The sequence below is a fragment of the Telmatherina bonti genome, assembly GCF_933228915.1.
Source record: "Telmatherina bonti genome assembly, chromosome: 14".
Taxonomy (NCBI): Eukaryota; Metazoa; Chordata; class Actinopteri; order Atheriniformes; family Telmatherinidae; genus Telmatherina; species Telmatherina bonti.
Genome location: NC_136612.1, coordinates 36,077,747 through 36,100,430, shown reverse-complemented (window position 1 = coordinate 36,100,430; position 22,684 = coordinate 36,077,747). Strand labels below are relative to the sequence as shown.

The window sequence follows — 22,684 nt, the reverse complement described above, 5'->3', positions numbered from 1 at the left end:
GTGGGTGATTTTATACTGGAATGTAGAAATGAAGAATGGCATTCAGAATATCGCTTGCTTATTTTTATTGTTAATAAAAATGTTATTTTGAACAGCTGTGTGTTTTACCTGGTTAAAGCTGAAACTGGTGAACTTTATGCCTGAACATCTACAGTTTAAATATTACAAATAGTTGGTTATCCTGGGAAAACAAAGTATTCAGTCTTTAAATCGTCCTCATGAGCAAATAATTCAACTCTGATCAACAATACATAAAACTATAAATTTGGCATGAAAAGTAAACGAGTGATTGGATGATTATTTTTCTGTTTCTGACAATGCTTCTTGCTAATAAATCTTATACTGTTTGTGTCTTTATTTCCCCTTTAAGTGGAGCAGGTTACAACTTCATCCCATAAATGTATTTTCCAACTTTATAAGATTTAGTTACCAAGAAGCACCTTCACAAAACAGAATAATCCTTCAAATATATACTATATATGTAGATATACTGTGTGTGTGTGTGTGTGTGTGTGTGTGTGTGTGTGTGTGTGTGTGTGTGTGTGTGTGTGTGTGTGTGTGTGTGTGTGTGGAGAGAGAGAGAGAGAAAGAAAGAGAGATGGATATCTATATAAATAGAGAGAGAGAGACATTATAGATATCTAAATATATAATTTTTTTTACACATATGGTTTGCTCAATGATTTTTAATTTTATGTATAAAAAAAATCATAGCCAAGTGTCCATACTGTGAGATTTGTTGTCTTCCTGCTTCTCAGCGCTGCCTGGCCGCCTGTTGCCAGGCAACAGATAACGCTGTGAGTGGGTCAACGTGGGAATTCGCAGATAGGGACGTCAATAGCGATTAAGCGACAACTACATCCGGTGTATGTCTTCAAAGTTAAAGCATCGCTGGTTGCCAAAGTATGGCGATCTCGCCATCCTCATGTTTCCTGCACCGAAGAGTTTTAAAGTATAGGTTAAATAAATATGTTTGAGACATTTTTTGGTTTTAATTTTTGTTTTTCATTCATTGTCAGTTTACGTAATTAGTTTAAGGTGAAAGGTAAATGCCATTACTTCCGGTGAATGTGTGTAATTTGACAGCGCTTCATATTTTCTCAACGTTATTAGATTCCACCAGTGCCGTTTAACCGGCATTTGTTCTGGCTGACGACCTCCGAGATTACCTCCGCTGGAGAGAGGCGGGAACCGGGAACCGGTCATAACCGTCCCGGGAAGACCAACGAGACGTGTCCTGGTTGTTTTAGTTTGTTTAAAACGTGTCTTATTAATTTACACTGTGATAAAAGTTTGAGTCAGCTAACGCTAGCCTAATCTGTTGTCCCGTCGCCACAAACCAACATGTCGGAGGAGAACATCACCTTATATGACTTGTTAAACTTGTCCATCGGAACCCACCAGAAGGGCTGTGTCAACTTCACCGCTCTCCACGCGCTGCTTCACGCGGTGCTCAAACAGCTGGACCTCCGCGAGGTGACGATCCGGTGGACAGGCTCTGTGCCCGGTGACAGAACGCCTGATGTCCCGGTGGGTCCTGGCTCTCCGGACCAGCAGCAGGTTCGGTCCGGATCACAGCTGCTGGAGGGTGGAGGCTCTGACGGATCTCTGACCTCCGGTTCTGCTTCAGATGGACTGGGAGGGATCCAGATACGCGAGGACGGCGTGTCTGAGGTGAGAACAGCAGCTCATACAGTCCTTTACACAGACAGATGCTCCAGCATCAGTCAGCCTCTTGGTCCCCTAAAGATCTGACCTGTAAAAGAAGTGTCTAAAAGAGCTTCTGATATTGGAAAATGTTGGAATAAATGTCTTTAAAGGTATTAAATATGTCACTTCTAAAAGTGATAAACATGCATTTTAATGATTTCTTATATAAATACATGTCCTGTCAGACATAAAACTGTTTTTAAGAACCTTTGGTTTACCAGAACCCAGCATGGTGTTAGTACCTAAAAAGCATGAAATATTCCATCACAAGTCAGTTTTTTCCATGCTAACCCTCTGTCTGAGCCGAATTGGGTGTTTGAGCTGCCAGTCTGAGGAAAAACTCTGCTGCAGTGTTCTCATGCTGGAAGAAAAAATAAAATCAAGACGTTACTGCACAACGTCGTGGCTTCAGTGCAGATCGCATGTAATATACAGGTATTTAGATGTATCTATGGTAACAGATTCTGTAGAGGGCATCACATGATGAGATCAGGAGCTGCAATCTGACACATTTGCTGGGATTTTCCAAAAGCCTCGAAAGAAGTTAAGTTTTTTAAGCTTTTTATGCCTCCCTGTATGATGTTAAGGCACACTGACCCTCCATTATGACCCATCATTTCTGTTTTCTTGTCTTTAAGTGTGAATTAACAAGACTGCGTCGTCTGCGATGTCATACCAGCTCACATTTCAGTGCAACTTTTTAACCCTGGATTACAGCCGTGGCTGTTTCCTCTAAAGCTGTTTTTAACAATTTTATTTCTGCTTTTAGTTCAGTCTGTTTCACTTCATAAGTTATGATGTCTGAAGCACCTGTTTGGAGAGGATCTTTCCGAACAGCTGCCCTCCAGCTGCAGTTTGAGACTCCAACATCCTTCATGTGCTGGGATCGACTTCCAGGTGACGGGGAGATGGACTGGGAACAAGAGGAGCACCAATGTGGAGAAATGTTTGCTTCTCCTAGATGTTGGAAACATTTCCCGTAACGTCATCCGACAGATACAGTCAGACAAAGAGAGGCGGGAAGTGTAGTGGTCTGTGGATGCAGACCAGGCGGTGAAGACGGTTTACTCCGAACCATGTGGTCATTTTGTGACTCCTGGGCCAGATATGGCTCATAAAACACATGCCATAATCCAAGTTAGGCTCAGCTCATAACCTCTGGGCCACATCTGGCCCACAGTACATTTCCCAGTGGTGCTATTGAGTTGTAAATGCCTGGATGAAGCTGGATGCTACCAGGATAAACCACTGAGGATATTTGTTCTTTAGTTTATTTTCCGTGTGACGTAAACCAAAGTCATTCAGCCAGCAGCCTGCCCTCCTGCTCCTCCTTGTCCTCCTCCTCCTCCTCTGCCATCCGAAGTAGACGTGTCAGCGCAGCTCTAAGCTGCTGATGACAGGGAGCACAAAGGAGACGGGCGCCACCCTGACATCTCAAATGACCCCTGCGTGTCTCTCTTCAGGTTTCTGTCCAGAAGAAGAAAGTAAACAAACTCAGACACGTCTTCAGAAGACACACGTTTGACTGTTGGTGACGAAGTCAGGAGTTTGAAATGTGTGTTAAAATATGAAGTTGTTGACGGTGACGTCCAGGTCTGCCATTGCTCCTGATCCCCCCCCCCCCCCGTCCTCTCCCTCTGTGCGATAGGGGGTAATTAGTCCCCCGCAGAGATGACTCTGGCTGTCAGGGCATGAATAGCTGTCAGGTGAAAAGCAGGACATCGGGCAGGTTGCAGGCTTTCTGAAGCCGGTCTGAATCATTCATGTCCTGCGTGGGCATGGACCGGGTCAGCCGCTGTTCCTGCTGGATTAACCATGACGAGGTGACCCGGGGTGCCCCCGTCCACCGGCGTGCGCCACATGTCGCCAGGGCGGAGGATGGTTATTATAAACCCTGTTTGACTGTGGAAACCCCTGCATGCCCCCCTCCCATGGCGATGCTGTTTGTTTTCAGTTAATAAGTGACTGGTGTTACTGGGTAGACTGGTTAAACAGTAACAACAATGAAGCTGAACTATTAGTGCCACGCTGGGGGGCTTTTCTCAGCTCTGCGTTTGTTTGTTTGTCTGCCATTAAAACAGTTAAAAGTAAACAAAAAGCCCATTAAGGTCGGTATTGTCACTAAATCCCTGATTCCATGCAGTATAATTCTATTTACAGATATTTTACAACACTTTTTCTTGAATATTAAAGAGATTCTCAGATATTTTTATAAAACATAGTCTGTTTACTTCAAAATCAGATATCTGGGAGTAATCATATTACTGTAATCTGATCTGACACGCTTACATCAAGTGGCAACCTCTGGCAGTCAAAGTGAAGTCTGTGTGGATGTGCTAGAAAGTGCAGTTTCCCCCTCGTCCACTAGGGGCTCCAAAGAGCAGTAAATCCTCTTAGAGTCCCATGTTCAAATTTAATCTCTAAATTTGGCATAATTGTGGGCGTGTCCTTTATGTTTGACAGGATCCGCTATCCAGTAGGCAGAGTGTGGAGACAAGCGCAGTGCTTAAACTTGTCCTGTACTTGCTTTTGAATGACAGAGCCTTTCTAAAAAAACATTTTTTTAACCTGGAAAACATCCCATTCAGATTAAAAACCTCTTTTAGAAGGAAGTTCATGTCCAAGATATGGAACAGCAAATACAAAAACACAATAATGTAAGTTACCCAGTTAACACTCCTTTTATACCCAATCATGACACCCGTTCCCATGTGGAACGATCCTAACAGATATTTATAGATCCTCGGCTTTCCCAGTCTTCTGTTGACCACGTCCCAGGCGTCTTAAGAACATGTTGCATCACATTCCAAAGAGCAATTGTTAGCAAAAAATAATCAAATTTATTCATCTGAATTCTAAATATCTCATCTTTGTAGTGAATAAAATAGAATTCGTTTTAAAATTGATTTGCAAATCACTGTATTGTTTTTACATCATGTCCCGACTTCAGTGGAGTCAGGAGTTTTATCATTTTAATGACGAAGAAATGTGATGTGAATGTAACTATGTTACACGTTTACAAAAATGTGTTAAATAAAACTAATATATTATGAAGTAAAGAGAATATTGATGACCATTGAAACCATTGAAGGACCAGCTGAGGGGTCTCCGTGCATCATTTCCTGTCCGGACAGCGGCTCAGGAATGTCGGAATAGATTAAAATCCAGTGTTTGCTCAGAAAACAACCCTCCAATGCCTTCGCAGGAAATCTTAATAACCTGCTCATCATCATCAGGGCGACACGGAAACCAGCACCAGCCTGGTTCGTCTGTTCTCGTCTGCTTTCACACGGCTCAACGTGACGGGGTCAAGTCAGGACACCCAGGATTGATTGTGATTGTGTTTGTAGGCGATGAGGCTCAGCCAGACGCCGACCAACCAGAGAGACGACCTGCAGGATGGGATGGAGGAGCACCCCCAGCAGCATCAGGGGAAAGCGCTCAAAGGCACCACAGCTGGGGTAATTGATGAAAATGATCGGTTGTTAGACTTTAAATGTGTCTGAGAAACCAGACCAGCTGGTTGTTGAGAGCATTTTAATCTGTACCTTCTTCCTCTGGAAAAATGCAAAAATAAAGCAAGAAAATGACTCTTTTTAACATCTTTAGGTCAGCAGGTTATAAAGAATGAAACGAAGCTGAAAGAAGTTTTTATGTAGAACAAAGAAGTAAAGTATTCAGCAGCAGCTTCATTCATATATAATTAATCAGAGCTTTCAGCTTTCTTCCCCACTCAGCTCTGACCTCTGACCTCCACCAATCAGAGATGGAGCAGATCATTTCCCTAATGATGGAGAATCTGGAAAAGTCATGAGTTTAGTTTGCCGGTTGGTTCGCCTGTTGGTGTGCGGATGAGCTGCTGCGTTCTGATTGGCTGCAGAGTGAAGCATGTGATGCCTCTCTGTCCAGATGAAGGATGTTCAGGTGGAGGTGATGGAGGCGGTGGAGAAGTGCTGCCACCGCGTGGACGTGCTGGAGGACGCCGTGGTGAGGAACTGGAATGAACCCAAACCATCTGGACGGAAGCTTGAAGTGGTGATGATGATGATGATGATGATGATGGAGTCCATGCATGTCTCCTTGTTGTTATGGCTAACAGAGGTCTCTGAGGGTGGCGTTTCAGAGACGTCCAGACGGCGACGAGCTGAACGGGATCGCCTGGTCGCCATCGCTCAGGGAGATGGTAAGAAGCACGCTGATTTCTGGAGCCTGTTTCTACTGGTTTCTAATCACTTCACTAAACTGAACTTTACTAAAATCTACTTTATATCTCATCCCCATGGCAACGGACACAAGTTTTACTGCGGGTGTGTCTGTTATCGATCCTCTTGATGCGATCACTGTCATAACTCCGGTTTAATGATGATGATGATTATTCGTGTTAATGTAGAGGAACAGCTGTGGCTTCCAGCTGCTGTTTGACACATAAATTATCCGGAGGAATGGAAATAAAGAGATCATCCACAGAAAGACTCCTCTGCATGAAGACGTTGCTCTGGCTTCTGTGTAAGACCCTAAAAAGCAGCAGTGACAAATGGTGATGCCTACCCACTTTGTCACAGTCTGTTCTATGATATGAATATATTTTCTTTTATTTCATTCATATTTTACTATAATTTATTGGATATATTTCAATCACTGGTCATGCTGGAAATCGAAACATTTTTAGATTTTGTTAAATACAGATTTGTAAAATGTTTTTACTAAACATTTCTTAAAATTAAAAAATTTAAAACATTTTTTTTTCATATTTTATTGATCATATTTATATTTTTATTTTATATTTTTATCTACATTCTATTTAATTTTATTTACATTCTTATCTTTTATGTAGAAAGAATATAAAAATATTGTATTTATAATAGATTTTCAAATTGAACATAAAGAGATTTTAAATACTTCATTAAAGTTTAATATATTTTATGTTCACATTATATATATATATTTTTTTCTAAACCTTTTTTGTTTTATATGATTAAAATATATTATTTTTATTTATTGCATTTGATATTTTTATTTTATTTGATATTCATTAAAAACACATTTTGAAGAAAATATAATTCAATTTGTAAAATATTTTATATTTTTTTGATAAATTTCTTCATAAAATATCATTTTCATTCTTAATACATTTCATTTGTCTTAGATATTTTAAGTATATTTTATATTTAGATAAAAAATTTTTATTAATTTTTTATTTTACTTACATAATTACATAATCCTTAATACTGTATTTCAGATAATAATCAGAGTAACTTTTATTTCAAGCCTTCATACGTGTACATTTCTGCATGTGTGGAGAAATCCTGACTCGCCTCATCACAGTAAAATCAGGTGACGGAACAAGTTCTCCCTCTTTGTTTATTATGAGTGTTTCCATCCGAGAAAAGCCGCTTTTACCTGATAAATCCCACAGCTGCACAGCTTAAAATCAGTCATTTTGGTCACATGACAGCAAAAATCTTGAGACGTATTGTTAAAATATTTTCTTTACAGAAAATAATGTAGTAAATAAACAAACTTTAGACGACAACGTTCATATGAAGTTAAAGTCCAGAAACATCTTCCTGCTTCACTTTCTGCTGTTTTGACAGGAACCTGAAAATTCAGCCATGATGACCAAACCTCCTGCTGGACCTCCTCCCTCCACCCCGTCCTCCTCCCCCCTCCCTCCTGATGGCTCCACTACGCCAGCAGCTCCTTCTTCTCCAACCGTTCCTGCAGAGATTCTCACCCCGCAGGAAGCCGTGGACGTCTCAGAGGTCTCTCTCCTGTCGGGGTCGTCTCCACAGACCGGGACTGGCTGGGCGGTTCCTGGTGGGGCCCCGTCGCAGAGGGCCAGCAGCTCAGACCCAGAGATGATGGAGGCCCTGAGGAACATGGGTGAACTGCAGGACAGGTTCGTCCAGCTGGAGGCTCGCATCGTAGTGTTAGAGGAAAGAAAAGCAGACCAGACTCAGCTGACTCAGCTCAGGGAGCTCGTCTCCAGCAAAGGTAACACAACACCAGCTTCATATCAGGAACAGGGACGTAGAGACCCTGTCTCTATAAGGTGACCTCTTATCTGAGAAGGAATTCTGGTCTTGTTAACGTTCAGGTTCCCGGAACACATCCAACACCCTGATGGAGGAGCTGAACCAGCAGAGAGTGCTGATAGAGAGCCTCATGAGCGACCGGGAGAAGGTGAGCAAAAAAAACAAAGTCCTCAGCATCATCCCTCTCAGTCTGGTCCTCTGTGGTTCTGATGAGCTGACATGTCTGTCCCAAGCTGGACAACCTGGAGGACATGCTGATGAACCTGATGGGTCAGGACAGGGAGACAGACTCAGACAGTGTGGAAGCAGACAGCAAAGTGTCTTGTGAGCTCAGACAGCAAGTATCATACATCAGGTAAAAACCCCAGACTGGATATGAAAGATGGGCGGAGCCTCCGTGACGTCACTCGTAGGTTCCCCAGTAAGAGCTGAGTTGGCGGTTCCTACCGTCGCCATCTTGGCATGTGCCATCTCTTTCAGAAAATACAGAAATAGGCAAAGAGAAAAGCTGAAGCTAAGAGCTAACTGAGCTAACCCGGACCCAACCAGGTAATGGAGGTAGTCGGCTAAAGCTAAATCACGCTGCTAACTGGCTGAAGACTGCTGCTGTTCCACATTCTGCCTTCTTGTTGCAGGATATTGCATACCTGTCAAAAGGACACGCCCCTAGCTATGCCAAATTTCTAGATGAAATTACTTAATTACTGACGTAATAAACCTAAAATGTTTTTTTTGTACCAAGCTGTAAACATGTTTATTTCTTTTTAACATGGGAGTCTATGGTGATTTGCTGTTTTGCACCTCCTATTGGATGATGGGGGGACTGCAGTTTTATGCACTTCCGTATAGACTTCACTTTTAACTGCAGGAGGCTCCCACTTCGTAAAAGCTTCTGGAGGACCGAGTTAAACATAGCAGGTTTCTACATCAAATTTAATGCGCAGGATCAACATTTATTCATTTAGCTCATTTTAAAGGACACCGCTGCAAAATGAGCTCAAAATAATCCAGTATAACAATTAACAATACAGCATCTACGCCAATAGAAATGAAAAAAATAAGAGTTACACAGTAAAAACCAACAAAAGTTCTTTATATAAACCATTAAAAATAGCGAAGTGCAGAAACATTCAGTTCAGCTAAAAAGAAACAAAATACAAATGCAAGAAGTTAAAAAGAGAAAAACGTATACAAGGAGGTAAACTAACATCTGCTGGAATTACATCATCATCATCATCATCACAGTCTGAACTGTTACAGCTGGATCAAGCACCAAACATAACATTGGACACCACACAGGCAGGAGATCAACTGTGACTGCCGTGTCTCTATTCCGGTTCTGGACACTTCCAATGTGGATGCATTGTCTGCATGGGTCACAGTGACACGCCAAGTGCTGTCTCAATTCAAAGGCTCCTTGCATCATATCTGCACTTCGTTTGGCTCCAGATTAGCTTAAAACAAAGAATACAAGAGATGTATCCTTTGTGCCCTCTTATCCCAGAGTTCATTGCGCTCCTGATAGAAAAGAATGAGCAGCAGAGCCAGACCATTTATTTATTTATTTTTATGTATATGCACACATATTTGTCCCAGCAGACCCAGCTGGGAGGACAGCACCATTGTGTCCAATAACCACAAATGAATTTCATTCCAGTCGTCCTCAGATGTCTTCGTCCCCTTTCATTAAAGAAAATGCTGAATTTATTACAGTCACTCAGATAACTGGAGACTGGAATAAGGAACAATAATTAAAAATGTGCTAAATTATGCTTCAGTGACATAAGACACTGTTTTGTCATTTAATAACCGCCTCCTCCTCATGTTGCTCATTTACACACAAAGGAAAAGAAAAATAAATCAAAGTTAAATTAGTGGCACCATTTTCTGTCATTTAAAAAATATTTTTGTGTCTTTTTGTGGGAGAATGGGATCAGTAATTAGATAAACTTGGCATATGTAGTTGCCAGGCAACGGAGGACTGGAGCACTATGGGTAAATCTCGTACACTAGATAGTCCGTCTCATTTTACTGACAATTAGCGCACTTCGGTGTGTGCAGACGACGGAGAACACTTTGTAGCCTACGTAGTCTGCGCACTTGGAGGTGTGCAGACCCTGAACTGAGACGCAGTTGTAGACTCGGCATGGAGGTCCGAGGTGTTTCTCATTCAGCTAATTCAACTGACAGGACAGGAAGTAGAAAATAGCACTAAAGAGAACCTTACTAAAACCCTGACACAAAACCAGGACTCTGCAGGTCCCTTTCAGATGTGAGAAGCGGAGTGATAACTTCCTGTTTCCTGGTCCCTGTGAGGACACAATCAGAAGCATCCGGGCTTAGTTTTTCTGAATTGTGCCAAGTCATCGGTTCCTTAGTTCCAGATCTGTTTTCCAGGTGGTGGATCCACCTCCTGCTCTCATTCAGACATTAAACTGGACTCAGTCCACAACAACACCAAGGTTTCTGGGTTGATCTGTTGGTTTTAACTTTGCTGACTGAAGCTGGACACTAATCTGTTGATCCTTGTCTTTTGTTCCAAAATCAATATTTTACTTTTCATCTTTAACTGCAGAACGTTGTGGAACATCCAGTTATTGATAAGTGTGAAACCAGAGTCCTCTGCTGAGGCCGTGATGCAGAGCTGAGCGTCGTCAGCATATTGATGGTCAGACGTTTGTCTTGTTTCTGAGCTTGTGGGAACATAGAGATGGAAACTAAAGGGTCCAACATGGAGCTTTGAGGAACTCCAGATCATCCCTGCATAGATCTGTAGTTACCAACTGATACAAAGTCTCCCACTTCTGAACTGGACCAGAGATTCCTGCCTACTTTTCTAGTCGGGATGCTCTGGATGACTGCGTCAGACGCAGCACCGAGACCAACCAGAACCAAACCGGGCTGGAAGAGCATCAGTCCACCCTGTGTGGTCCTCCGCTCACCATAAATCACCACAATCATCATGGTCTTTCTGTCCTAAGTGACACTAAATCCTCATCATAATCTGTTTGGATGTCGGTCTGTGCTGTCATGTCCTTACCTTTATGTCCAGGAAGTGTGTGCAGAAGCTGGAGGAAAACGTAAAGCATCTGAAGATAAGACAGGCTCAGTGTGAGGACAGAGCTGCAGACCAGCACCTGCAGGATCAGGTCAGCGGAGGAAGTCAGTCAGGACTGTTTAACACACTGTTGCAGATTGAGACGCTAATATGAGATATGTTAACAGATGTATGACTCAGGGACAACATAGATCCTCCTAACCTCCATTCTTCATCCTGTCCCTGTCCTCTGACCTCAGCTGGACGACCTCCGTAGCATGTTGGAGGACATGATACTGTCCTTTACCTCCCAGCTGTCCAGCAGCCTCCAGCTGGAGGCCGAGCAGGACAGTGGCGAAAGTCAGGACCTCGGTCAGAGCTTGCAGCGGTCGGCCTTCACTGCCAAGACTGTAAACTTTGGCAAGAAGCTCAGCCTTCTGTTCCAGCAATACGAGCAGCTGCAGGACAGCGTGAACGGCCTGATGCATCAGCGGAGCGGAGGCAGAGCAGGGAGGACGCTGGAGGAAGGAGAGACGAGCCGAGTCAGTGCAGCAGACCAGGATGGAGAGTAGAAAACACCAGGCTGCGTTAGGCGGATGTTAGGAGGAGTAACGGCAGCCAGCAGGAGGGTTTAATGTCTCTGAAGTGATGGAAACATGACTGTGTGTGTTTGTCAGAACGTGGAGCTGGTCAACGATGTGCAGAAGGTGATCGTCGAGCTCCAAGCTGATTGTGAAAAGCTGCACGAGACCACCAGGAGTCTGCATGAGGACAACAGACAGAAGCAGGGACACATCCAGGTAAGCAGCCAGTAGCAGGGACTCTTTCCAGATGTTAAACCATCACCTGTAAACTTGAATGATCTGGTTTTGGTCCTGAAGCTCTGAAATGGTTCATGAAAGACCTGATGGGTCTGCTGGTCCGTGGAGATGAAGCTTATCGCAGGAACGATCTTACGATGGGATCCACATGTGATTCCCTGCGTCTGCTTCAAGCTAAGGCTTCTGGTAACTGAACGCCATAATTCTTTATTTCCAGGTCTGGTAAAGGTGATCAGACTCCATTGTAATACGGGAATCCATCTTAATCTGCATGCGTTTGCAGATTCTGACTCCTGAAACTGTGGACAGTTCAAAGACAGTTTGAGAGTTTTAATAATTATTTTCCGGGTCTGCAGAGCAGCACTCCATATGCACTGCTGTACACTGACTCCAACATGTGGACACGATCTCAGACCTGTCCTGAGATTTCATCGGATCCGATGGTCTGGGATAATATTTGACTGATGTGTAAATATCTGGGAATATGAATTTATTGATTTATTTTTCTAATTGCGTTTAAAAACTTGGTTTGTAATTTAGAGATAATCCTGTTTGTACAAAGCAAAGACTCCTAGATGTTTCTATCTACCGTACAAGCATGCAGCTGCTCCATGTCTCAGTTCCAACGTGAAGTCTCTTCCTCATTGCTGCATCCTCTGTCGTCCAGCTGGACATCGCTGATCCTTCATACACAACAGTCCCAGAATACCTCTGCTCCCTTCTCTCTGTCAGCTCCCGTAGTCTCCATCCGGTTGCTCTTCAGTGTTCCAGATCTGTCAGAATAAAACCTGGATAGTTTTAACTCCACTGGATCATCAAGGGGTTCGGGAATGAAGACGATCAAACATCACTGTTGCACATCGATGCTTGTGTGAACAAGAGGTTGTGTGTCTTAACTGCAGGAAGGACATGTTGTCCTCCCAGACCGGTCCAGACCGGTCCAGACTGGTCCAGACTGGTCCAGACTGGTCCAGACCGGTCCAGACCGGTCAAGACTGGTCCCACAGTGTCAGCTTGTTGTCCCATTCAGCGACTAACAAGCTGTCTCTGAACCGCTGTTTCCACAGGAGCTGTACAAGATGACGGAGGAGCTGGAGGGGAGGAAGGCCGACAGGGAGACGTTGGAGGACATGATCGTAAGTTTCCAACTGCTCAGTAATCAGCAGGAAGGAAAACGGGTTTCTGAAGCTTACTGAGCAGGAATGATGGAGACACGTGTTGACTTCTAGGAGTCACAAGCGCTGCATTCAGAGGGACATTGTGTAAGAATTAGTCCCATCTAACGATAAAAAAATCCTATTTCAACTCATTATCTCATCTTTTCTAACAGCTGTTGCAACAACAGTAGCCTCTGTGGGCCAAAAAGCTTCGACATCACTAAGGAAACCATGTCATCCAGGTTTCTTTTAGGCGAAGAGGTTCCTGATCGCAAAACGCAACAACTACAAACGGACGACATAATTCTGCTGTCCGATGAGTTCACATCTAACAACATGCAGGGTGTGTTTCCATGGTTTCTGTAGCATTGTAGCCGCGGTAAACGCCGGCTCTCAGTGGCGGTAAAGCCGGACTAAACGCCGGTGAGAAGCTTTTATAAGCTGCATGTACTGGGACAAAAAGCCGCCATTAACTACAACGCTAATGAAACCTGTGGGAGCAGTTAGTTTCAGGCTAAGTTCAGCAACACAGCTGATGGAGGAGAAAAAGTTTTAAAATCATTTCCTTCTTGGGCTCCTTCCACCTGGCTGTTAGCTGCTGCTGCATTTCTCTAAATGACAAGGCGCTTCCCTGCTGGCCTACCCGTCTGTAGAAACTAATCTAAATGTCCTGGCTGACGAGGATGTGTCAGATTGTTAACAGGGGTCATAAAACACCAGAGATATCACAGAAATCCAGTAAACAGCAGAAAATGTTACACAATGTCCCTTTCATATAAAACACATCTCATTAGGTCAAATATCAACTCCTGAAAACGACATGAACTCGTTTACAACAGTTCAGTAACAAATCAAACTTAATTTACATCCAGTGTTAGTGAGGAAGCAGTGAATGTCATTCCTGAAGAGAAGCAACATCTCGGTCTTTATGAACCTGGTGGTTCCAGATGTCCCGTGTGGGACACGAAGTCGGTTCACAAATAATAACATTGTTTACTGTCTTCACCTTCCATGCGCCGACACATGTTCTTCTCCCTGTGTGATGTCTGATGGGCCAGACTCCAGCAGAGCTGCAGGTTCGGTAAAGACTTATCTCAGACCGGTCGTCTGGGAATCCAGTAGCAGATGCTTCATGCATCTCGAAAGGCCCAGATAAGCAGACCAGTAACAGCAGACCAGTAAAGCAGACCAGTAAAGCAGTTTCTCCAATCTTTGCTTAGTAAAAACACGTTTTAGATAACAGTTAGAGGATTTTAAACCTGCAGAATGAGGTCAGAGACGTTTGCAGGGAATAAAAGAAGCTGTTTTCATTCTGTAAACTTTTAGCAGGTAAAAGTTTCATCCACATAAACGAATCAGTCCAAACTGCACCGCTGAAATAAAACATCTGCTGCGACTTTCCTGACAGGAACGTGAACAGATATTTTACAGCTGGCGGAGGTCATGACATGCCTCATGTTGTCGTCTCCTTTCACGCCTGCAGAAAGCAGATAAATCCGCTCTGGACAGCAAAGTGAGTCGTCGTCAGTTCGACTCTGCAACGGAGCAGCTGAACGCCATGTTCCACGAGCTGCTGAACAAAGTGACGGGCCAGGAGGAGGACTGGCACAAGGTCATCAACAAGCTGTCCACCGAGATGGAGTGTAAGGTACGGAGGAGTTGTCAGCAGCAACGTCAGAACCTGTCATGCTTCAGTTTCAGCTTCAAGTCTTTTGTTTTAAATGTTTTCTGAGGATAAAAAGTAAAAATGATCGTTGTCTGATCGGACAGCTGAACAGGATGGAGTTGGACTCCCTGAAGACGCAGCTGGAGGATCGCTGGAAGAACATCCACAAGAAGCTGCAGGCTCAGGGAGCACCAGAGCACGAGGATGCCGCCGCCATCAGGAAGTGAGTAAAAACTCATCACAGTCCGTCTAACAGGTCTGCACCAGCAGCTCATTGGTCCAGCTCCCAGTCCGGATAAAACCAGCGTTACATCAGTGATCTGTCAGGTCCAGAACAGAGAACGTTTCAGTCAGCTTTTATTACAGCCGGGGGAGTAATGTTGCTCTGGGTGAACTGGTTCCTCCTCCTGATAGTAGTCTATACATTCTGTTATCATGAACAATAAGAAACATAGTTAGACCCCTCAGTTTACTGTAAATCTGTAAAAACTCCATCCATCCATCTTCTGCCGCTTATCCGGGGTCGGGTCGCGGGGGCAGCAGCCTAAGCAGGGAAGCCCAGACTTCCCTCTCCCCAGCCACATTTGCCAACTCTGCGGGGGGGATCCCGAGGCGTTCCCAGGCCAGCCGAGAGATATAATCCCTCCAGCGTGTCCTGGGTCTTCCCCGGGGTCTCCTCCCAGAGGGACGTGCCTGGAACACCTCACCAGGGAGGCGTCCAGGAGGCATCCTGACCAGATGCCCGAGCCACCTCAACTGGTTCCTCTCGATGCGAAGGAGCAGCGGCTCTACTCTGAGCCCCTCCCGGATGACCGAGCTCCTCACCCTATCTCTACGGGAGAGCCCGGCCACCCTGCGGAGGAAACTCATTTCAGCCGCCTGTATACGAGATCTCGTTCTTTCGGTCACGACCCACAGCTCATGACCATAGGTGAGGGTAGGAACGTAGATCGACTGGTAAATCGAGAGCTTCGCCTTCTGGCTCAGCTCCTTCTTCACCACGACAGACCGGCGCAGAGTCCGCATTACTGCAGACGCCGCACCGATCCGTCTGTCGATCTCGCGCTCCATCCTTCCCTCACTCGTGAACAAGACCCCGAGATATTCAAACTCCTCCACTTGAGGCAGGACCTGACTCCCAACCCGGAGAGGGCAATCCACCCTATTCCGGCTGAGGACCATGGTCTCAGATTTTGAGGTGCTGATTTTCATCCCAGCCGCTTCACACTCGGCCGCGAATCGCTCAAGCGAGAGCTGGCGATCCCGACCAGATGAAGCCAACAGGACCACGTCATCCGCAAAAAGCAGGGACCCAATCCTGAGGCCACCAAGTCGGATCCCCTCAACACCTCGGCTGCGCCTAGAAATTCTGTCCATATAAGTTATGAACAGAATCGGTGATAAAGGGCAGCCTTGGCGGAGTCCAACCCTCACCGGAAACGGATCCGACTTACTACCGGCAATGCGGACCAAGCTCTGACACCTGTCGTACAGGGACCGGACAGCTCGTACAAGGGGGTCCGGTACCCCATACTCCCGGAGTACCCCCCACAGGAGCCCCCGGGGGACACGGTCGAATGCCTTCTCCAGGTCCACAAAGCACATGTAGACTGGTTGGGCAAACTCCCATGCCCCCCCCAGGACCCCAGAGAGGGTATAGAGCTGGTCCACTGTTCCGCGACCAGGACGAAAACCACACTGCTCCTCCTCAATCCGGGATTCGACTATCCGGCGGACCCTCCTCTCCAGGACCCCTGAATAGACCTTACCAGGGAGGCTGAGGAGTGTGATTCCCCTGTAATTGGAACACACCCTCCGGTCCCCCTTCTTAAAAAGGGGGACCACCACCCCAGTCTGCCAATCCAGCGGTACTGCCCCCGATGTCCACGCGATGCTGCAGAGGCGTGTCAGCCAGGACAGCCCCACAGCATCCAGAGCCTTAAGGAACTCCGGGCGGATCTCATCCACCTCCGGGGCCTTGCCGCCAAGGAGCTTTTTGACCACCTCAGCGACTTCAGCCCCAGAGATAGGAGAGTCCACCCCTGAGTCCACCAGCTCTGCTCCCTCATGGGAAGACGTGTTGGTAGGATTGAGGAGGTCTTCGAAGTATTCCCTCCACCGACCCACAACGTCCCGAGTTGAGGTCAGCAGCTCCCCACCTCCACTGTACACAGTGTGGACGGAGCACTGCTTCCCCCTCCTGAGCCGCCGGATGGTGGACCAGAATCTCCTCGAAGCCGTCCGGAAGTCTTTCTCCATGGCCTCACCGAACTCCTCCCATGCCCGAATTTTTGCCTCGGCAACAGCCGAAGCCGCATGCCGCTTAGCCCGCCAGTACCCATCAGCTGCCTCCAGAGTCCCACAGGCCAAGAAGGCCCGATAGGACTCCTTCTTCAGCTTGACGGCATCCCTCACTGCTGGTGTCCACCAACGAGTCCTGGGATTACCGCCACGACAGGCACCAACTACCTTACAGCCACAGCTCCGGCCGGCCGCCTCAGCAATAGAGGCACGGAACACAGCCCATTCGGACTCAATGTCCCCCGCCTCACTCGGGACATGTTCGAAGCTCTGCTGAAGGTGGGAGTTGAACCTCGCTCTGACAGGGGACTCAGCCAGACGTTCCCAGCAGACCCTCACAACACGTTTGGGCCTGCCAGCTCTGACCGGCTTCCTCCCCCACCATCTGAGCCAACTCACCACCAGGTGGTGATCAGTTGACAGCTCCGCCCCCCTCTTCACCCGAGTGTCCAAGGCATGTGGCCGCAGGTCCGACGATACGACTACAAAGTCGATCATTGAACTGCGGCCCAGGGAATCCTGATGCCAGGTGTACATATGGACACTCTTATGCTGGAACATGGTGTTCGTTATAGACAATCCATGACGAGCACAGAAGTCCAATAACAAAACACCATTTGGGTTCAGAGGGGGGGGACCATGCCTCCCAATCACTCCCCTCCAGGTCTCACTGTCATTGCCCACGTGAGCATTGAAGTCCCCCAGCAGAACAATGGAGTCCCCAGAAGGAGCACCCTCCAGCACTCCCTCCAAGGACTCCAGAAAGGGTGGGTACTCTGAACTGCTGTTCGGTGCATAAGCACAGACAACAGTCAGGACCCGTCCCCCCACCCGGAGGCGGAGGGAAACTACCCTTTCATCCACCGGGGTAAACCCCAACGTGCAGGCACCAAGCTGGGGGCTGATGAGAATGCCCACACCTGCTCGGCGCCTCTCACCATGAGCAACTCCAGAGTGGAAGAAGGTCCAGCCCCTCTCAAGGGTACTGGTTCCAGAGCCCAAGCCATGCGTCGAGGTGAGTCCAACTATATCTAGTCGGAACCGCTCAACCTCGCGCACAAGCTCAGGCTCCTTCCCCACTAGAGAGGTGACGTTCCACGTCCCTAGAGCCAGCTTCTGTAGCCGGGGATCGGACCGCCAGGGTCCCCGCCCCTTGCTGCCGCCCAGCTCACACTGCACCCGACCCCTACGGCTCCTCCCGCAGATGGTGAGCCCACGGGAGGTGGGGCCCATGTAACCCTTTCGGGCTGAGCCCGACCGGGCCCCATGGGCGAAGGCCCGGCCACCAGACGCTCGCTCTCGTACCCCGCCTCCAGGCCTGGCTCCAGAGGGGGGTCCCGGTAACCCGCGTCCGGGCAAGGGAACATTCATGCCCAGGTTAGTCGTCATCATAGGGGTCTATGAGCCGTGCTTGGTCTGGTCCCTCCCCTAGACACCTGTTTGCCATGGGTGACCCTACCAGGGGCATAAAGCCCCCGACAACATAGCTGCTAGGATCTTCGGGACGCACAAACCCCTCCACCACGATAAGGTGACGGCTCAGGGAGAGGCTGTAAAAACTCTGACCAATCCAAACGTCTCCTAAGCTTCTTCACGGCTGAGAAAATACAGGAAGGGTTTCCCGACCCGGTTCTGTTTATTTGTCTCCTCCTGCTAAACAGCCGAGAAAATCATTGGTGGAAAAAGCTGCAAACTAGATAAACACTCTGATAACGCAAACCTCCATCATGGCCTTTAAAAAGTTCCTGGATCCAAACGGTGATCCGGATCACCTCCAACATTAAATCAGTTCTTCCTTTTCACATTTCCAACAAGTCCTGAAAATTTCATGAAGATCTGTCCAGAACTTTGGGAGTTATCTTGAACACAAACAGATAAACGCCGGTAAGAACATAACGTTAGAAATACGCCTTGGATCATGCAAGGAGCAAAAGCAGAGGGGGAGGGGCCAATACAGGGGGAGGGACCAAAGTAGGGGCAGGGGGCAATACAAGGGGAGGAGCCAATACAGGGGGAGGAGTCAAGACAGGGCGCCATTTTCACATCCTGCTAGCTCCCCAATATTACCTACTCCAGCTTTAATAGGAAACGCTTTTACCAAGCATCAGGACCAGAACAAGGACAGGAGCCAGCATCAGGACCAGAACAAGGACAGGAGCCAGCATCAGGACCAGAACAAGGACAGGAGCCAGCATCAGGACCAGAACCAGGACAGCAGCCAGCATCAGGACCAGAACCAGGACAGGAGCCAGCATCAGGACCAGAACCAGGACAGGAGCCAGCATCAGGACCAGAACCAGGACAGGAACCAGCATCAGGACCAGAACCAGGACAGAAACCAGCATCAGGACATGTCCCAGTGCATCATGGGACGTCTCCCAGTGCATCATGGGATGTCTCCCAGTGCATCATGGGACGTCTCCCAGTGCATCATGGGATGTCTCCCAGTGCATCATGGGACGTCTCCCAGTGCAACATGGGACGTCTACCAGCATCCTGGGCCTGTGGCAGCAGGACTAAACAGATCTGTATTCTAGGAAGAAACTGATGTTGTGTTTCTTTGCAGACAGCTGGTGGAGAGATTTCACTGCCTGTCATGTGACCGACCCGTCATGAAGCACGTTCCGGGACCGTGAGTCAACTCACAAAACACAAAGTCTTATTTCCAGGGGAAGGGGCGCAAAAAAACCAAGTCTGACCGAGCTGCTCCTGTTTTTTTCCTCTCTCTGGGACATGAAAGACACGTGGTGTCGCTGCCGTCCTCTCCTGCCTTTCCCTCCCATAAGTCCATGAGGGCGTTCAGCATCTATGGCGGCATGGAGCACTTCCGTCGCCACAACCGGAGGTGAGACCTGCCGCCGACTTCCTGCCACTCTTCTGTGTGGAAATCGTGACAAACACACCTGCTGTTCTGTTCGTCTCAGAATGAAAGCTGGCAGCGGGACGCAGCAGCTGAGGAGGAGCTACGCCGACATGTGCAAGCAGTTAGAAAGCTTAGACATTCAGGGATGGAACCAGAACCAGAACCCAGCAGGAGTGCCGCAGTGAGTCAGGTCCAGGCAGGGGACAGGAGGGTCTGCAGTGTGAGGGGTGGCCGCTCCGAGTTGGGGTGGTCAGGGTGACGGGTTCTAATCTGGGTTCAGATTAAACTGGACCAATACCAGCAGACTGGTGAACATGTGCCTGTCTGTGAAACAACAGCAGCTTCTCGACACCAGATGATAAAATAATTTATTCAGTTGGAAGAAAGAGAAAAGTCCTCCTGAGACGAAGTAAAAACAGTTTTCTGTGCTGCAGGAAGTAAAAGCCGGGCGGGTGGGAACAGTTGGAGACGCTCCACAGACACATTCAGGCTTGTTGTTTGTCCCGCACAGCGAGCGCATTTCTGAGCTGACGGACTACAGCCAGCTGGCGGAGCCACGGAGCTGCGGGGGGAATCACACCACCACCTCCAGCAGTCAGAGACGCAGCGGCCTGCAGCACACCAAGCTCCACCCCCAGGTGGACGGCGTGTTCCAGGTAGGAGACTCCCTAACCTGTCTGAACCTGTAGGATGGATTGCTGATCACATCTCACCCATTAAAACGGTGTGTTTATTTATGGCCACTGGTTGTCTTTCTGCTACATAAGACACAAGAAAAGCTAAATAAACCAAAAAGGGGGTCGGGGAGGTATCCTCAATCCGGGTCCTGCAGGTTTTAGGAGTTTCCCTGCTGCAACACCCCTGACTAGAATCAGTGGGTAAGAAGCAGACTGACTCTGCAGCATCTAAAACCTGCAGGAGCGGCTGAGGATCCCTGGTGTCTGCTGAAGCCGGTGCAACGCGGGACATGCAGCACATGAGAAACTAGATATGGATCTATTTAAATTCAGTTACTGTAAAGAACAAACTTATTATTAATATCTCTCCTATAAACACTTCAAAAGAATCATACATTTAAATAAGGTATATGATTATTCTTATTTATGTTATTAGTTTTATTTATTAATTTATTTTTACTGTTTATTACTTATTATTTTTTATATTTACCATATTTATTACTATTTCAACAGGATAATGGTGATGATATATATCTAGTTTAGATATAGATATATATGCACATGTAAATGTATTTTAATAGTGTAAATGTTTCTGTTTATTACTAATTTATTATTATTATATTAGTAGTAGTCACTGTAGTAGTTATCATGACAGAAGTGCGCCACCTGCTGGATGTGTCGTATGTCAACAAACTCGTAACTCGTTTTTACTCTTGCATCACTCTACTGTTATTTATCTCTGTCACTGAAACATCATGTTGTAGTGCTTGTTGTCAATAAAAAAAAAACTTAGAACAATGTAATTATTTAATTTATTTCCATTTAGGAACCCGGGTTGATGATCTGATCCATCAGTTTTCACATGAATTCTTGTTTTCTGTACTTCGTCTTTAACATTGTAAATGTAAGATTTTTATCTCCTTTATTCCCGTTGGTAAAGTACCGTGTGTGTGTGTGTGTGTGTGTTGGTCATATTGCAGGAGGTAGACATCATCGGACTACACGGGCATATTTACAAAGGCCGTGTGAACGTCTCATCTGTAAAAAACACAGAAGCTAAACTACCGACGATCTCATCCAAAGACGGTAAGTTCTGGAGTTTGTAGCGGAGAACCTCCCAACAGCTGGATCAGCTATCGCAGCTGATGCAGATTTAGAAGACTTCGAAGGTTTTAAGTCTGATCTTAAAGGAGGGCCTGATACCTGAAGGTTTAGAACCTGCAGCTCTGGACAACCTGGATCTCTGAGACGTTTCAGATCCGATGCAGCCTGGTGACAAAGATTTCTAAATCCTGTTGTAGACGTTACAGGAAGCCAGCGACAACAGAAGTGTCAGATTTCTGATGATGATCTTTATCAGAACCTTTCTGCAGCATCCTGACCAGATGGAGACTTTTCAGGAATCACAGCGGTCCGGTCTGGAAGTAACAGATCCATGGAGCAGTTTTCCTGCATCCTTCTGAGCCTGGATGCTCCTCATTCTGGAGGTGAAAAAAGGAGGTTCTAGAAACCTGTTTTATGTGAGTTAGCGGACAGATCCTGGTCCAGAATAGCTCCAGGGTTCCTCTCTGTGGTTCTAACATCAGGATAAAACCATCCGTAGCTGGACAGACTTCCTGAGACAACATCAGTCTGAGTTCAGAAGGAAAAACTGTGACCATGTGTGACCAAACAAAGCTCCTGATCTGATTTGATGTGGAGTTTAGAAAAATGGCCATTTTGTGTAGAAAATAGCCGACAGGTTTGTTGTTGACGTTAACCTTCGCTCTGCTGACCACAGCCATGTGCAAGACGAAAGACCAGGTGAAGAGCTCCGCCTCCCACCGACCCGCCACGTCTCTGGAGGTGGGACACAACACTCCCGTCCTTCATTCCTCCCTCAGTGCCAAGAGCATGCAGTGCAGCCGCTCAGGTGAGTCCCGCTCGCAGGTCCAGGTGTGATCAGCTCCAGGAAGCCAGACTCCACACCATCCTGCAGGTTTTAGATGTTTCCTGCTCCAACACACCTGTCCTCTTCCCGTCCAGCCTCCAGCGGCTCCGAGCGGGACTGGCCAGTGTCCGCTCTGGGCTGCTACACGTCTCAGAGCTCCATCACTCAGGCTTCAGCTGCAGCCGAGAGCGCCGCGGACGCACGGAGCGAAGAGCCGCTCAACCTGTAGGGGGCGACGCTAAGCTGCTGGCGTGTGCGAGGTAATCTTCATCATCAGAGGACTGAAACAATCACATGACCCAGCTTCAGTTGTTTTCAGCCACTTCCAGTGTTGTTATCCGTTACAACAGTGAATAAACGAGTGTAAATGCATTAATATCCCGATGCTTCATGTTTTTCTGAGCGGAGCGAGAACGTTAAACTAGCTCTGAGTCCTCCTGAAGGCGTCATTTCAGGCGGCAGAGGCAGTGTGTGTCGGACGGGAGTC

General features: G+C 46.9%; 1 protein-coding gene across 1 annotated transcript; it reads left to right on the top strand.

Moving 5' to 3' along the window:
• Positions 1-5,052: 5,052 nt before the first annotated feature.
• On the top strand, positions 5,053-22,494 carry LOC306765690 (uncharacterized protein). The gene is made up of 15 exons (XM_079253174.1): positions 5,053-5,171; positions 5,620-5,697; positions 5,810-5,893; positions 7,305-7,704; positions 7,808-7,893; positions 11,460-11,582; positions 12,671-12,739; positions 14,244-14,408; positions 14,531-14,649; positions 19,294-19,359; positions 19,468-19,572; positions 20,102-20,246; positions 21,248-21,353; positions 22,048-22,179; positions 22,293-22,494. The coding sequence occupies exons 1-15, from the start codon at positions 5,064-5,066 to the stop codon at positions 22,424-22,426; spliced, it is 1,920 nt and encodes a 639-aa protein (XP_079109300.1). The 5' UTR covers positions 5,053-5,063; the 3' UTR covers positions 22,427-22,494.
• Positions 22,495-22,684: the final 190 nt, after the last annotated feature.